This window comes from Fundulus heteroclitus, chromosome 19 (assembly GCF_011125445.2).
Source record: "Fundulus heteroclitus isolate FHET01 chromosome 19, MU-UCD_Fhet_4.1, whole genome shotgun sequence".
NCBI classification, from domain to species: domain Eukaryota; kingdom Metazoa; phylum Chordata; class Actinopteri; order Cyprinodontiformes; family Fundulidae; genus Fundulus; species Fundulus heteroclitus.
In genome coordinates, this window is record NC_046379.1 from 30,729,514 (window position 1) to 30,746,303 (window position 16,790).

Sequence of the window (16,790 nt, forward strand, 5' to 3'; positions counted from 1 at the left end):
GGTGGCAGCATCATGCTTTGGGGACAGGGACGCTGGTCGGGGCTGATGGGTGGAGCTGAATCGTGGGGGAAAACCTGTTAGAGGCTGCATCTTCCATCAGGGCAACCACCCTGAACACACCAGAGCTACAATGGAAGGTTTAGATCAAAGCATATTCACGTGTTACAATGGCCTAGTTAAAGTTCACATCAAAAGCCAACTGACAATGTGTGCAAGATGTGAAAATTGATGTTCACAGATTTTCTCTTCCAGCCTGGTCAGCCAGGTGGAGATGTACACCAAAAGTCTTCCAGCTAGAATGACTGAGTGGAGCTGAAGAGGTGTTAGGAGAACGTCTGGCACCATTCATGAAAACCAGAAACGATCATCTCAGTTTGGATCCGTTTACATTCCCCAGATTAAAGCCAAAAACACAGGTTCATTAAAAAAAACAAAAACTTTATTCATATTAAAGACTTAAACAAGTGACATTGTCTACCTTAAAAGATTTTTCTGAAAAAGAATTCCTATCATAAGGAACACGAGGCAGAACTTTTATAGAACAACGATTTGCATTCATCTGAATTTCCAAACAAAGAACAGCCATTCTGACACACTTGATTCTGGGGATGCTTGTAACAATCATCCAAGGAGGCGTCCGGAGAGGACTTCAAACTAAAAGCGGGTCAGTGAGAAACAAGCAAATACTGCATGTAGACTGAAGAGGAAACTTCTGCAGCAAACACCGTTTAGGAGAAAGGTCCGTTTGAACTATTTTACACAGAACTTTGTGTTGAATCAAATCCAGGATAAAATCCGATTTATTTAAAGAAAAATTAACCACTATCCTCTTAAATATGACGACTATGGAGTGAATGTTACCAGTAACTTCTATAACCGTCTTTTTAAATGATATTCTGCATACTGCTGATTCTGAACCGGTCCGGTCCAGGTTTCTGATATTAAAGTCCATCTTTTTACCCCCCACATCCATTCCCCTGCAGCTGGTCATGCTAAACCTGTCAGATGGCAACATTTGCACAAAGAAAGCTTGTTTGAACATGTATTGTACATTTTCCTGTCCATCAAAGGATCCAAGCAACAAGGTCTGTAGTTGAATCGCTCGGCTCCTCTTCGCTCTGCTCCAGGATGGCTCAGTTACATCCGTCCACAAGGTCTGACGCAGAAATGTTGCGGCTTTATGGAGGAACTCAGGAGTTCTGAGAACGTCTGTGTGCGGTGGGCCTTCAGAACCAGCGGGCCTAGCGGACCCCCCACAGCCAGTGCCAGGGCAGAGAGGAGTCAGCTTGGAGAGTTTCCTCTCAGCCCCAGAGGAACCAGCCTCGGCATTGGCCTCCAGGCCACGCCCTCGCTTCCTCCCCCTCCAACTGCGCCTCCATCACTGGTGCCGAGTCCTGCCACTTTGGCCCCTCCCACCTTCATGTGCAGCAGCGGGGGCGGAGTCAGGACACCTTCAACGGTGTTCCCTGAGGTTAGCCCGGGGCGGTCGGAGGCCTGTCTCTGCTCCTCGGATCCACCCGACACCAAGGAGTCTTGAAGGCGATCCTTCGCTGCTGATGGTACCCCAGCTGTTGTAGCCGTGGCAACAGTCTGCTGGTTAAGAAAAACTATTTCATTGAGGAGCAACGACAGGCTCTCGTTGTCCAGATCCTGGCGGCCTTCTTGGCCACCAGGTTCACACCGCTGTGCGTCCGGGGGAGGGTCCGCGGTGGGAGCTGAGCTCCTTGAGGCAGCAGGACTGAGGAGCTCTGTCGGACCCCGATGGTGGACGCTGACCTGGTTGCAGTCAGCAGAGAGCAGCAGAAACGGAGATGGAACTGAAGCTAGCGGGGGCTGGAGCTCCTGGGCTTGGTGCGGTACTCTTCCTGGCTGGACAGCAAAAAGGACCTGATCCAAGTTTGGTGCTGTGAAGAAAAACACTAATCAGCTGACAGGAAGACCCCGCCCACAAGACATGTTCACATGTGCCTCAAAGGTATTTATCTAGAAGGTTCTACTACACAGAACCCTGAGATGACATTACACTGAGGTTGTGACATTACTGGTTTTCCTCCTGACACGGTTATAAAGTTTTATACAGTGGCCTGATTTCCTATTCTTCTCATGTTTGTCACACTAAAGTGTTTCAGAGCATCAAATGTAAATATCAGTCAAAGACAACACAGGTAAACACAAGATGCAGTTTTTAAATGAAGCTTTTTATCCAAAGCCACATGGCCTTGTGTGACAAAGTGATTGCCTCCTAAACCTAATCCCTGGTTATTCCTCTTTTAGCAGCAACAATCAAGCGTTGGCGATAACTTGCAGTGAGTCTTTCTCAGCGCTGTGGAGGATTGTTGGTCCTCTCATCTTTGAGGAACTGTTGTCATTCAGACACATGGGAGGGTTTTCCAGCATGAGCGGCTTTTTTAAGGTCAGGACACAGCATCTCCGTAGGATTCAGGTCAGGACTTTGACTAGGCCACTCCAAAGCCTTCATTTAGTTTCTCTTCAGCCGTTCAGAGGTGGACTTGGTGTGTTTTGGATCATTGTCCTGCTGCAGAACCCAAGCTGGTTTCAGCTAGAGGTCACCAACAGATGGCTGGACCTTCAGGATCCTTCAGGATGTTTTGGTAGACAGCAGAATTCATGGCTCCATTTATCACAGCAAGTCTTCCAGGTCCTGCAGCAGCAAAGCAGACCCAGACCATCACACCATGTTTTACTGTTGCTACGATGTTTGGTGGATGAGTCGTCGCTGCGCTCTTGGGGTGTTTTTGGTCGGTGGGCCACTCCTGGGAAGGTTCCCCACTGCTCCATGTTTTCTCCATCTGTGGATCATGGCTCCCACTGAGGTTCTCTGGTCTCAAAGCTTTAGAAATGGCTTTGGAACGCCTTCCAGAATGAGAGATCTCAATTACTCTCTCTTATTTGTTCCTGAATTTCTTTGGCTCTCAGCACGATGTGAAGTTTTTGAGGATCTTGTGTTCTTCACTGTCAGGCAGATCCTACTTAATCAATCTCTTTATTGGGAACAGGTGGGGCAGTGATCAGCAGCTGAACTCAGGTGTGATAAACCAGTTAAGTAACATTTTAATGTGGTGGGAATCACACAGGGCCATGTAGGTTTGGATTATTTCTCTTAATAATAAAAGGCAAGGGAAGTTTAGTTATAAAGCACTTTTCAGTAACAAGACGATTCAAAGTGAAACCATTTAAAAACTGCATTTTGTGTTTACTTGTGCTGTCTGACCAATATTTGAATTTGTCTGATGTTTAAGTGTGAAAACATGAAAAAAAAAAAAAAAAATCAGGAAGGGGCAAACATTGTATGTGGGCTACGTTGTCTTACCCTCTACAGCCGATGAAGTCAGAGGCAGCGCTCGGTTTCTGCCGCGAGACAGAATGTTTGGAACAGTCTTTCTCTGTTTATTCGCTCCAGATGGATCGGAGAATGCAGGTGGGAGAGACGGAGCGCAGTCTGACACGTGTAGAACAGGCTGAAATAGAGGCTGCAGCTGGATAGCAGTGGGCAGCCCCACACCTCCACAGGGAGCAGCCTGTGGTGTCTGCAGGGGTTCAGCATGTCCCGTCCATGGGGTTACGGAGTAGGCACCCTGGACTGGCATCTTTCTGGCTTCTTGTTGCTTCTCCACCATCCCAGCCTGATTCTGATAGGTCTGATTGGTCAGCGGGTGGTGTAGCGGCTCCATCCCTGCAGCCAAGAATAGAAGTGAGTCCAGAAAACTGCCCAAAATCTCACATTTGCTTCACAGGTTTTCCATTATAAAGAACATAAGATCATTCCAAGTGATATCTGGAGATGTTTTTCCATTAAACTTCAACTGTATTGCAACTAAATATTCTAAAATGCAAGAAAAATTGAAGTCTGTATGCTTTTATTAAGGGTTATAAAGGAAATGTATGTAAAATGCAGGCTTCTAGGATTTCCTGAGGATGTCGGTGGTATACTGTGATCTAACAGCTCCTTTAGAGTGGATCCACTCCCATCCACCCCTCGGTAGTCTTCCTTTCTTTCTGCAATATGAAGGACTAAAAGACTTCTGAACCAGAACATCATTGAATCAGAGAGCTTCCATCAGCAAATACCACACTGATGGCCAGGCAGACTCCCCTCCAGTTTTCTGATCTTTCCTTGAGTCCTTAAACTTAGATGGTACCCCATCCTGAGACTGCTTGTGGTTCTGTTCTTTCCTGGTTCTCCAGCGCCTGATGAAATCAGTTCTCTTCCAGAAAGAACCGGTTTATCGGAGCCAGAGCTCACACCGATATGAACGTAAGGAACTGTTGCTAGGCAATCACTAGCACCAGTTTAGCCCCGGAACTGGTTGGCTGTAAAACCCCCTTGGCTGGCCCGACTCTGATGTTCTGGAAATGCGTAGCATGTGTTGGTCTGATTGTGAACCTGTCTGATGTGCATTGTTGGGGCGCACGGTTAGTCGCCGACAGAGGAGCCTAGCAGATGCCACGTACCTGATACAGAAAACAAGTCATAGTTGCACCTAAAATGATTCAGCCCTCGCTGCAAATCAGGTTTACTGACAAAGTTCTGAACTGTTCAACAATCAAATTACCCAAGAACAGTTTCAAAGGTTCAATAAAGCCAAGATCCCACGGATTTGATTCGATTCAAATTCAACACGTAATACTCCTAATTTCAGAATGATTAAGGCCATCAAAGAGCATTCCTCATCAGGTAATGAGTTATCACCTTTCACAAACAAGGACAATGATAGGAGAAAAGAGATCAGTTACTGAGGGTTCCCACAGATACAACTGTAAGCATAGATCACAAGTTTAAAGGCAAAGGAACCGTGGTTACGCCACCTAGTGCCAGAAAGAGGAAGCTGCCCCGGCTGTGAGAAGAAGGTGGTGAAAAACTGTCAACTAACTGGAAAAGCTACAGGGAAGCACGGTGGTGGCTCAGTGATGCTCTGGGGCTGCTTTTCTTCCTCTGCCTCTGGAAACCTGCTGGGTGTGAAGAGCAAGGTGGACTTCATCAACTGTCTGGAAATCCTGGGAAGAAGCGTCCTGCTGCACACCTCAAAGTCTACCAGCGCTCAGCTGCAGAAGATGTCCAGGAAAATACTAGACTGACTACCACAGTCTCCTGACATGAACTCTATTAAAATCCTCTGGTGGAATTTCAAAAAGCTGCTCTGCTGAGTGATGCAGATGTCTAAGGGGTTGAACTATGCTGAGAATGCAGTCATCAGTAAACGTGGCCGGTGTTAAATTTAGAGAAAGCACTTGTTACATTAGCTGTGCTGAGCTTGTCAAATTCTCCTGGTCAGACATGCTTTACAGCAGCTGATTTAGGCTGGAGCGGGTGTTAGGCTGACTCTAGGCTGCGTGTGTCTGGAGTCAAAGCACGCTCAGGCGGAACGGAAGGAAAGGCACCGGTCGCTGTGATGTTTGAGAACTTTTTCTACTGCTTTAGTTGAAGGCAGCCATTGAAGTAGGAACTTGAAAATCAGCTGTGTGACTACTGGACTAATCTGGGGCGTGAATAATCTGAGGTGCAACTCTACATTAGGCGTGTCTGGTAGTTAGAGATCCAGAGAAGCAGTCTGATTTCCCACTTTGGAGGCACAGTGAATGCAGCATAACGCTGAGGTAGTTCAGAGATGAAACTGTGGAGACTAAATCATTTGATGTTGGCTGATGGTGGGATTTCACTAAATGGTTCAAAGAGGCCTAAGCAAAGTAATGACCTGTTACTGCCAGACCTGATGGGCCGTAGGCTTCCTTCATGTCTGGATCCGGATCGTCTTCCTTCTCCACGCTCTGGATGGACAAGCGTCGCTCTGTCTCTGGTAGAAGCTTCTGGACCTCCCGAGGAGCCTAAAACCCACAAACAGTCCATATGCTCATTTCTTCCACTCCAAGGTGAACAAAAGCAGCTTTGTCTTCTCAGCTTATAATCCTTGTTAGCAGTGAGGTGAATTGATCTAAACAGCAGGGAGAGAAACCTGAAAACTTCTCATGCAGCCTCTGAAGTGGCTCTTTTATTTCTGCAGGAGTCACGTTATCACGTAGTATTTCATAAACATATTTACTTTCACCAACAGTTACAGTTTTGTGAGCTGCCCCGTGGCACACAGGGCTCAGTAGAGCAGCTCTACTGCTTTTTGTTTTTTTCTGTCCCACTTAAATATTTTAGATCAACAACTAATTTTATAATCAGATGATAACCTGAGGAAATACAAAAGTAAGCACCTGGACATTTTTTCAACTACTGTAAGTGCTAAATCTTTTTGGTTTAACATACAGAATGATGAAAATTATAAAAAAAATTATAATTTGTTGAAGCTGGGCAATATTGACGGAGTTATGACTGATAAGCAAAGATAATCACAATTCTGGACAATAGAAAACGAACTGGAAATAACAGAAAAATAAACATATTATATTTATAAAAATAGACATATTTATTTTTTATTTTCTTATTAATGTATTTCTATTAATCATAAAATAAGCTTATGTAGTTAAAAGCTGCAGAATGGGTCAATATTTTATCCGATTACTTGATTAACCGTCAGAATAATCAAGAGAATACTAGATTACTAAAGCAGTCACCAGCTGCAGCCCTATGTTGGTGTGGTCTAGTCAAAGTTCAGACTTAAATCTGAGTTCTGATCCCCCCAGTGATGTTAACAGGGTGTCTACAAGTATAAACAAGTTAAATTTAATACTTTTTAAGACCTTTTAATACCACTTCTAAATGAAATTTAAGACCAAACGTACGATGGAAATACAAATCAAAATGACGGTTGAGTTTAAGAACATCGACTAAATGTGTGTAATGCGAAAAGACAAACATGTCATTGCAGTCCTAAATTATATTTATTACAATATTTTCAGAACATTTAGGTCCCATGAACAAATGCTTATAAAATCAAGTAAATATATAAAATACTGTTCCTTCAGAACAAAAATAAATAAAACATAAATAAATTACAATTTCAGCTGCTTTCAAAGTGCAAAGACATTTACATAATACAAATTGTGTGACAACTATTGAATCAACCAAAATTAAAAGATAAAATAATAATAATATTAGACAACATGGCACTTGAGAAAGTATTTCTTTGTTTTAAACCATGTTAGCAACTGTTAATTTGTACGCTGATAGGCCGCATATGAAGGATGTTAAAGCCGCAAGCGGCGTCGATCGGCCCTCGCTCCTATTGGCCACCACTGCGGTGCCGGTGTTATACATTTACATGTACATTTGCCAAAAAACGCACCCCCTGCTATTTTACTGAAATATACACTTGTAGCTGATTTAACATTTCCTTCATGTTTACAAATGTGTTCTAAGCTACCAGTATGAATTTCATGAGTCTGGGACAATTTTTAGATTAAAAACATAGGGGGTGCATTTTTCGGCAGCCATTTGCCAAAAAACGCACCCCCTGCTATCTATGAGGGGTTGGCACTTGTATGACTTTATTCCTGTATATCCATGTGTAGTTAAAGGATAAGGGTCAGCAAATGCAAATTCTGCCCGTTAAAACAATGACAGGGCAATTGTTGCTGTATGATCTGCAGCCCCATTTGGAACTTTTAAACAGGCTTTTGAAGAACTTTCATAATTTGCTGTTGTAATATTATAGAATTTTCAGAATAAAAAGCTAGCAGATGTGCATAATCAAAAACAATTTAATAAATACAAGTATAGAGCATTAAGTATTGTTAGAAAGATCACGCTATTTTCTGGAAAAATACATTATTGTATGAGTTAAGTTCTTTTCCGTTTTATGTCTCTTTCTTTGTAAGTTTGAAATGTCCCATGTCCCTGAATGCACCATAGCTTTCTGACTGTCGCGAATGCATCACACTGGTCTATGAACGCTGTTTACTGTAGAAGCAGTCTGATCTTCCGTTTAAGACAAAGTTTTGCAGTTTCAAAACTCACGTCGGTTGTCACGGTCTATTGTTGTATGTGAATGACAAGAGACCACAACAAAAAAAATCAGCCGTACCTCAGATAAAAACTTTGGATTTAATGGTGTTCATTACACCCGTACTTTTGTAAACGAATATGCCAAATAAACACCGTTTTTTTCACACAAGAGGTATATTCAAACGTTTTGATATCACTAATATAAGAACAAGTAACTCCGTTGGTCACATTTTAATCCGTTTTCTTCGTCAATATTCAGCTGTACAGAGCGAGGCGCGCTCCCGCGACAGTGGATGCATATCTTGGCAGGGATGCACTTTTCGGCATAACACCGGCCGGCTGGCGGGGTTCGCGCACCGCTGCGGTTGCTGTCACGCATTTTCCCGGCCCGTCCACCGGGCGATTCACACGAACGTGTTTTGCTACGTGCGCTCTCACACCATTTGTCCAACCTTAGAGGCAAGGGGCGTTGCTCATAAGATGGTGACGTCACGTGCGTACCGCACCAACAGTGCTCGGTCTGTGGCTGATGACGTGTCACGAGCACACGAGCCTGCTCAAGAACGCATATTGAGAAACGGCCATCGACAACGCAGCGCATAGGCTACCGCAAAAAAATATTCGATCTAGTACAACAGATTGCCCGCATTTTTACTGTAACGTGACACACAAATATTTAAGACCCATGCAAAATTAATTTAAGACAATTTAATACTTTTCAAGGCCTTATTTTGAGGAAAATTGATTTACGACTTTTTAAGACTTTTTAAGGACCCGCGGCCACCCTGGTTAAACACTACCAGTGTTATCACAAACATCTGTTAGCAAGGGACTACCCCTGACTAGCTGGCAGGTTGAGGACGTACTTACTTCTTAGTAAAGGGTCAGGTTGAACGTTTTTTTATTCATAAAATCCTCAAACAGCCTTTTGTTAGGCACTTAGAAAAACACGAGTCAGCTAGTCGCCTCAATGACGTCATCACTTTTTCAGCGGTTATTTTTCTGCTTGAATTTAAATGCAATTTACGTGCAATTTGTTTTTTCTGATTAAAAAGACCACATGTTCTTAATCTGAGAACAGTGCAAGAGACTTTTGTTTTAACTTGATAAAAAGTAATGACGTACTGATTATTTTTACGGACTGTACATTTAAGGTAGGTTTAAACAGCAAAAACACGTAGTGCAGCATCCCAGTCATTCCAATTAATCATTCAGGCATGTTTTTCTGAATAATATCGTACCCAATTACGAAGTTTGATGGAAATCTGATATCCCGCAGCACCTTAATTAGACCCTACTTTGACAGTGGAGGCAGACCCCGCTAATGATTTCAGACATTTCTGTCTGAAATCATTAAAGTGGAATATTTATTCTATGGTGTGGTCTGTTGGAGCAGCAGCTGATCTGCAGCTGAGAGGAACCGGCGAGATGAGCCCATTAAGAGGGCCAGCTCTGTCCTAGGATGCTCCCTGGACCCAGTGCTCAGGTGGGAGACAGAAGACTGTGAGGACAATGTCTCTCACCCCATGCACGGAGCTGTTGCACAGCTGGAGAGCTCTATCAGTGACAGACTGCTGCAGCGCAGATGCTCCAAGAACCGCTTCCACAGGTCCTTCATTCCACCTGCTGCTAGACTTTATAATCTCTGTTTTCATCATGCTAATGGTTGCACAGCTTCTGATCCGATCATTGACTGTTTACACTGTTCCAAGATGCTAAGGTAACTTGCCCATGACTGTATGTATTTATCTTCTACTCTTAGTGTTTCTTTAGAGCTTATTCTAAATTAAACTAGTTTGTTCTTTTTCCCTTCTTCTCATTGTTAATAATTGTGTGTAACTATCTGTGTGTGTGCCACTGTCATGCCCGAATTTCCCCACTGTAGGACAATAAAGGAATTCTCATCTCATCTTAAGTTTCTTTCTTACTGGTGAATCATGAACTCTGACCTCAGACAAGTGTGCCTTACAGAGCTTTACATGTTGTTCTGACTAAATAAAGGTTCTCACTATGGTTCTTGTGTGTCCCTAAGCCTTAGAAAAGACGTTGTAACTCATTCTAGACTCATGCATGTAAATGTTTCTAATTGGTTGTTGAACTTCTGCAGAGCCGGGTGACATGTTTTAGCCTGCTTCATGCTGTCAGACACCTTCTATTGAAGGGATTACAGGTTTGGTAGTATCAGGTCTGGGGGTGGTTCATGAATGTGAAACAAAGAAAATGTGGTTAATCTGAGAATTGGTGATTGAACAAGGAAAAGTGATTACTTTAAATAGAACCAGGTTGGAATGGATAGCTGCTTTCTCTCAATAAATGAGATCAGAACCTGAAAACGGTTTGTTGCATTTACAGGTTAATTCAGCTGAATATGAAAATGTGTCATTATGAGAATCTTTCAGTGTAAAAAAAAGCCAATAGAAATCTCTAAGAGGCAAATAGTTTTTCATGCTACTGTTTATTGTCCAGGGGTGCATAAAGTGAGATCTGGGCTGTGGACCCTCAGTGAAAGGAGGGTTTTCAGAACGTACAGGAACTGCAGGGTTCCTTGTTTACAGCAGTGCTCACCTGTTTCAGCGACCCCTTCCTTGCAGAATTCATGGCAGGACCGAGAGCTTCCTCCTCACTGTCCACACTGAAAAAAAGGAAATCCAAGATAAAATGGTAAATGGCTTGTACTTGTACAGCTCTTTAACTAGTCTGATGAGCCCAAAGCGCTTTAGACTACAGTCAGCCATTCACACCGTGACGGTGGTGAGCTACGCTAGTAGCCACAGCTGCCCTGGGGCAGACTGACACAGGCCACCGGGACCTCTGACCACCACCAGCAGGCAATTTGGGTGAAGTGTGACACAACGACTGAGACAGTAGGAGCAGGGTATTGAACCGGCAACCCACCAATTACTGGACAAACTCCCCAACTCCTGTGACAGTGGCGCAGGAGTTAAGGAGTATAACACAGGAGGACTTGAACAGTGTGAGAGCTCCCAGCTGGTCCCCTCCTGAATTTAATGCCTTCCAAATTCTGGAGAAACAACTAATCAAGTTAGAACATCAGGAGCGCATCGGATAATCTGAGCTCATGTCATTTTGGTTTCCTTTTTATTGCATCCTGGAGTCCATGTCTTCCAGCACAGCTCAGAAATGTCAGATATCAGGCATTTAGAGGCTGTTGACAAGCGTGGACATTAATCTGTCAAGCTCCAACTAAAACCACTAGTCATCAGTCTGGTTAACCCCCAGTGATGTGGCTCCACTTCTTACTCTGAACTACTGGTCATCTCCATCTTCTGCTGAGCCGCTCCACAGCCGCTGCTCTCCTCCAGCTTTTCCAACATGCTGTGCCAAGCCTTGTCCTCCTTCTCCTCCTCCTGCTGGCCGTCACCTGTTGACTCACCAGCTGCAGCAGCGCCCTGCCACAACAACAGACACCACTTCAGCTTCATTTTCTAGCAGCAGAGCAACTTGGCTTCTGTTTGCATTTCATTACACACATTTATGAATGGTTCTCCATTACAAAGTTAACAGATTTAATAAAGAGCAATGATGATGCACGTTGCATCCCTCAAGTGCTTAGCAGACATGAGGAGGACTGTAGGGCATGGAGGAGGAACCATCGTTAGCACACAGGAGGTTCTGGGACTGTGCAGCTACTCTGTGGTTCTACAAGGTGCGGAAAAGCTTTTTCCTTAACTAGGAAATATTCATTAGAGGAGAGCCTATTTTATTTACTTGGGTAATTTTTGCCTGATATTAAGATTCCTTTGATATTCTGATATATTTTAGTGTAAAAAACACAAAACTGAAGAACTCTGTAAGGGATCCAGTGTTTTTTTTTCACAGAGCTTCAATCAAACTAAACAATGTAGTAAAAAGATTGAACAACAGCTAGAACAAAATTAATATATTTTAGGAAGTAGAAACGTGGCAGAGGTGTGAATGTTTGCAGATAACCTAAGACCAAACATGTCCAGTCGTGGCTTACGTTAGCAACAGTCATCCTGTTTAAGCGATCCTCCTCATATGAGACGTAGCTAGGATCTTTCACTTCCTGCCTGGCAGCATGGGCTCGGTGCGCTGTCAGAGAACACATAGAAACACAGGAGCGGGTCACACGTGCGGTCAATGAGGAGAATTAGCAGCTGCTGTGTTTCACGGTCACATGTGTTTGGCAGACCTGGCCTGCACAGTGACGGCACCCCCGCTCCTGCAATCGATGAACTAGCAATAGGACTTGGGCAGGTCAGCCTCTGCACACATTCATTCAAGACAATATACTAGAAAAGTGTGTGTGTGTTGCTCCCATGCATGTATCTAATTGCTACAGACCTACAGAGAGAAGAGAGTAGACCTTGAACATTCCTGCTGTTTCTCAGCTCTGAGAAGATTGTGCCAGTACAAAGAGAATTTGGTTTGAATACAAAGGATGTTCCCATGAAAAACCATAAAACATGCACAATGAATATAACCACACAGACCAGTATATATCTAAGATCAATTCAAACAGTTAATGATAACCCCTAAATGACTTATACAACTTTAAACATGAGCCAATCCTAACACTTCCCTGCAGAATACATCTTCTCAGAGAGGGCAAAAGTGGTTTTCCATAGTTGGAAAGAGAGAAGTGAGATCAGATCGTTGATGGCTGCATACATGTCAAACCTTTCCAAAGTGGAAGGAGGATCTGCTATAGCATCAACTATAGACAGGGGAAGACAGCTGGTTAAGATTTCCTAAATTATTTCTATTGTATAAATACCACAATAATGGAAGTGCTAATCTTTTAAAAGCCTTATTATTTTCCTGATGTTTACATACAATAAGATTACTATCTCCATAAACAAAACTAAAAAACCCAGATGATGATGTCAAGACTTGGTCAATTTCACGACATTCAAGTTAAATGGAGTCACAGCTGGGGGAATGTATTTTACTCGGCACTCTACTTCTTTTTGGTACATGGTGGAAAAATCTCAAGAAATCAGCCAAGATATCACAAACAAAATGAAGGACTTCCACAAATCTAGTTCATCTAAGAATCCGATTTCCAGATACCTAAAGGTACGTTTTTTTATAAGACGTACAGACCCAAGGCCACAGCTAGATTGGTGGGCAGCAAAACACTCGCTTCTGGTGCTCCATGTGGGCCTGAAGAGGCGCCTATTGCTTCAAAGAGGGACTGGTGTTACAACATAGGCGTGAGAGTTGGGTCATAGCTACAGTGGCTTGAGCCTCACACACATTGCTGAAGATAAAGTCTTGGAGAACAAAGACATCCTGTGCTTGCAACTTGTCCAAACCACATTTGGATCAATTCTCTTTATTATCACTTCAATAACGCAGGAGAGTCAACTACTGATCTGACGCTGGGAAAAATATGAGGACGGATACCAGGAGGTGTAGATATGTTTTGGAGTGAAGAATATGACTCTTTGCTGTTGCTTGATGAATGAGTCAATACCAGGTCAGTCAAATGTGCCTCTAACAGTGTCCAGGGGAGCCTATTCTTAACTCAGTAACCAGATCGGTGGTGAAGAAACTCAAAATTTATTGGTCACCAGGGTGACCCGCCTTCCTGCACCGCTCCTGAGTCCCGTGAGAGCTGAGACTGGAGGAGGGTCCGGGTGGACCCTCCTCCAGTCTCAGCTCCAGAGTCCCCCGAGGGTCCTACTCTGGAGCTCCATGCCGGGACAACCCAGGTGAAGCTCTGTCACCAGCCTTCATGGGTCCTCCTCCGTGGCCGGCCTCTGAGGGTCCGCCTCCGTCAAAGGCTCTGCTCCGCCATGCCCACCACTGACTCTGCTATCTCATCAGGGTCACCCTCGGCGAAGCCCGCCTCTGACTGTGCTATCTTGTCAGGGTCACCCTCCATGACGCCCACCTCTGACTGTGCTTCGGTAGGGTCGTCCACGGGAGGCTCCTCCTGGTCACCATCAGTCACCACCTGTGGATCCCCCTGGTCTTCAGTCGCCGCCCGGGCCCATCGGCGCCTTACCAGCCGCCGCTCAACCCCCTGGTCAGCCACCTGAACACTTCTTTGTTTTGACCCTGACCTGCCGTCCCAAGCCTCCCTTCATTCGCCCTGGTTGGGGTAGATTTTTGTTGGACCCTTTGTTGGACTCTCTGGTTCTCACCCTCCACAACTCATCTCCTTCAATAAAACTCTTAACACGAAGCTCTGTGTGTGGTTGAATTTGGGTTCACCTGTACAGTTCATGACACACATGTTTATTGTCTGTTGTTTGTACTCTAAGCCGAAGTGTGTCCTGAAAGGAATTTCACCACAGTGTCACGCAGTGACACTAAAGAATCTTAAAAGTCATAATATTGGCAGAATAAAGTGGTGATGATATGAGAATAAATTCATGATATTACCGAAAAACACTCTAAAATGAGAAGAAAGCTTCGATTGTTATCAAGATCTGACGTGACGTGATCAGCTCAAACAAACTTCAGACACAGCCTGAGCCGAGTGTTTTAATGCAGGGGAAGACTGCTCTCTCTCTTCAAGCAGAGATTTATTTTAGTGCAACAAAGGTTCAGTGAAAAAATAATTACATTAACATCCTGCTTTGTTGACCAGGGCAGGATCAGCGGCAGCTTAGCACATGTGTGTTTCATATAAAATGTGGACATGCAGAGGAACGGGTCTCCTCCTCCTTGTGCCTTTGGCAGGCGGGCTGCAGGCAGCAGCTAAGAGGAAACACTGACTTCAGTGCTTGGAAGGTGGGAGGGGCTCGCAGCAGCACTTATTGCTTGCTAAAACAGCATCTGCAGACCAATCAATGCTCTTACTTGTCGTCGGCTGGAGCCAGACAGAAGCCGACAGAGTGGAAAAAAGTCGGAACCTGTAGCTACCTGTCATGCTGCTGAAGTTGATCACTAAAGAGAATATAATCCAAGACAATCAAAAAGATAGAAATTGTACAGGGCTGCTGCCGCTGAATACATTTACATGGACCAGATCCTTGTTTACACTGTGAAAAGTACGGGTTGTATGTGCCAATAGTAGCAAGTCTTTGTATTAGTATTTGTTACAAGTTTGAATTGTCAGTGTTGTGACAACCCTACTGAGTGATTTATTTGAATGAAAGCACATGAAAAACCAGAAGAAAATGTATTTTTTACTCCGACTTGTTCTTTCCAGCAACATTAAAGAAACACTGCTGTCATAAAGCTCCTATCAGATCTCACAAGTCTATTCAAATGATGCAACCAGGAGTAGTCCCTGCTTGTGTTTATACTGATTTATGTGTAGTAAAATGTGTCAGCTCAAACCTGCTGATGGAGCAAGAATGGACAGGTATTTATCCCGACTCTTCACCAGGCTTTTTTTCTTCCTCTTCAGGTCTTCCTCAGAACCCCTCAGCTCCTGGATCAGTTTGACAGCCTGCAGAAAAACACATGCTGTAATTTACTTCAAACCAATAAACATAAAAACCTGGTTTGAGAACCTGTTTCACCTTTTTCAGAATAGAGATTTTGGGCATTGTGTCATATGTTGGCACCACTTCTTTCTTCAACTCATGGAACAGCTGTTGCAACTGGGCTCGATACATTCTCGCTTCCATATTGTGCATAAGGCGCTACACAAACAAACCGGCAACTGTTAGCTTCAACCATCTTTAAACAAAAGGTGTGTGTGTGTGTATATATATATATATATATATATATATATATATATATATATATATATATATATATATATATATATATATATCACAAGGTTTCTTGAATTAATTTCGATTAATCACAAGCCTAAATATTATTGAAAAATTCACATTTTCTGTGTACTGTTTTCAAAACAGAAAGATAAGCCAGAATGGGGTATTACATGTAGTTTTTATTAATGACAAATCCAAAAAAAGAATTTAATTCAACAATTTTGGCAACTTAGCCATTGCTTTTTTTTTCTTTTTTTTTTAAGCAAATACAGGATGGGTGAATGGAACGTTTTTCGTTTTGAACAAACAACTCCACTTTTAAACTATTACATGAGGTCCTTTTACCTTTATTTATTCATCTTTCAGCCAGTTGCTAAGGCAAACTAACTGGTTAACATTTTCTGAATGATAAGGCCCATTCATACCCTACGTTTGGCCTGCACGTCCGTATTTCTGTCCGTACGTTCTATCCGTTGACTCCTTCATACCTCCGTCCGTTGAGGTGCGCAATAACCAATATGTACTCTAGGTGGGAGTGCTGGGCGCCAATGATTCGTCACTGATCAAACATGGCGACGGTCCAAGACGTGATTTTGTTGTATTTGCTCCGTAAGTAAACTTTTTGTTTGTCCCTGTGCCCCGGACACGACACATCATATGTGTGGGTAGCTCCTGTCAAGCTCCGCAAGTCGTACCTCGAATCCCGCCATTGTTAAAAGCCCAGAATTACAACCTTCTTCGTGATTTTGTTGACATTTTGTACTACAAACTCAATAGCGCCCCCACCGTTTCCGGTAGTATTGCTCCGTATTGATCCGTTTTGTCCGTAAGCGTAAGCTCCCAATTTTCGTGTCAAAATACGGACGAAATCGACAGTTAGAACGTATGAAACACTCCACACGTATCCGTATCCGTCTTTTACGTGAGGTATGAATGGGCCTTAAAGCGGACCGTTTCTTCTGAACAATATGGCCTGCGACTGAAAAGAGTCGTTCGCAAGGAACTGTGGATGCAGGAGTTGCTAGATATTTGCGAGCAAGCCGTGTCAGCTTGTCATGTGCTCCTGAATGAGCAGCCCACCACTGCATGGGGCAGTCCTCCATACTTATGCATGGCTCTGCCCTATACTTGTGTATGTCTCTGTCAGGTTGCACCTCTTCATCTGACTCTGAATCTGAGCCCATCTGTACAAGGTGAATTTTCTTCTTGGGTGGTCC

The 16,790-nt window shown here is 43.7% G+C and overlaps 1 protein-coding gene across 3 annotated transcripts in view; it reads right to left on the reverse strand.

Annotated features, from left to right (window-relative positions):
* Window positions 1-417: 417 nt before the first annotated feature.
* mgaa (MAX dimerization protein MGA a) overlaps window positions 418-16,790 on the reverse strand; it is an 80,973-nt gene continuing 64,600 nt past the window's right edge. For all 3 annotated transcript variants that reach the window (XM_036150779.1, XM_036150777.1, XM_036150778.1), the window contains 8 exons: window positions 15,373-15,495; window positions 15,188-15,299; window positions 11,892-11,983; window positions 11,171-11,319; window positions 10,475-10,541; window positions 5,715-5,844; window positions 3,332-3,694; window positions 418-1,904 (listed from right to left, as the gene is read on the reverse strand). In XM_036150779.1, the coding sequence (XP_036006672.1) occupies window positions 1,282-1,904; window positions 3,332-3,694; window positions 5,715-5,844; window positions 10,475-10,541; window positions 11,171-11,319; window positions 11,892-11,983; window positions 15,188-15,299; window positions 15,373-15,495 (1,659 nt within the window). In that variant the 3' untranslated portion in view covers window positions 418-1,281. The remainder of the gene's footprint in view (window positions 1,905-3,331; window positions 3,695-5,714; window positions 5,845-10,474; window positions 10,542-11,170; window positions 11,320-11,891; window positions 11,984-15,187; window positions 15,300-15,372; window positions 15,496-16,790) is intronic.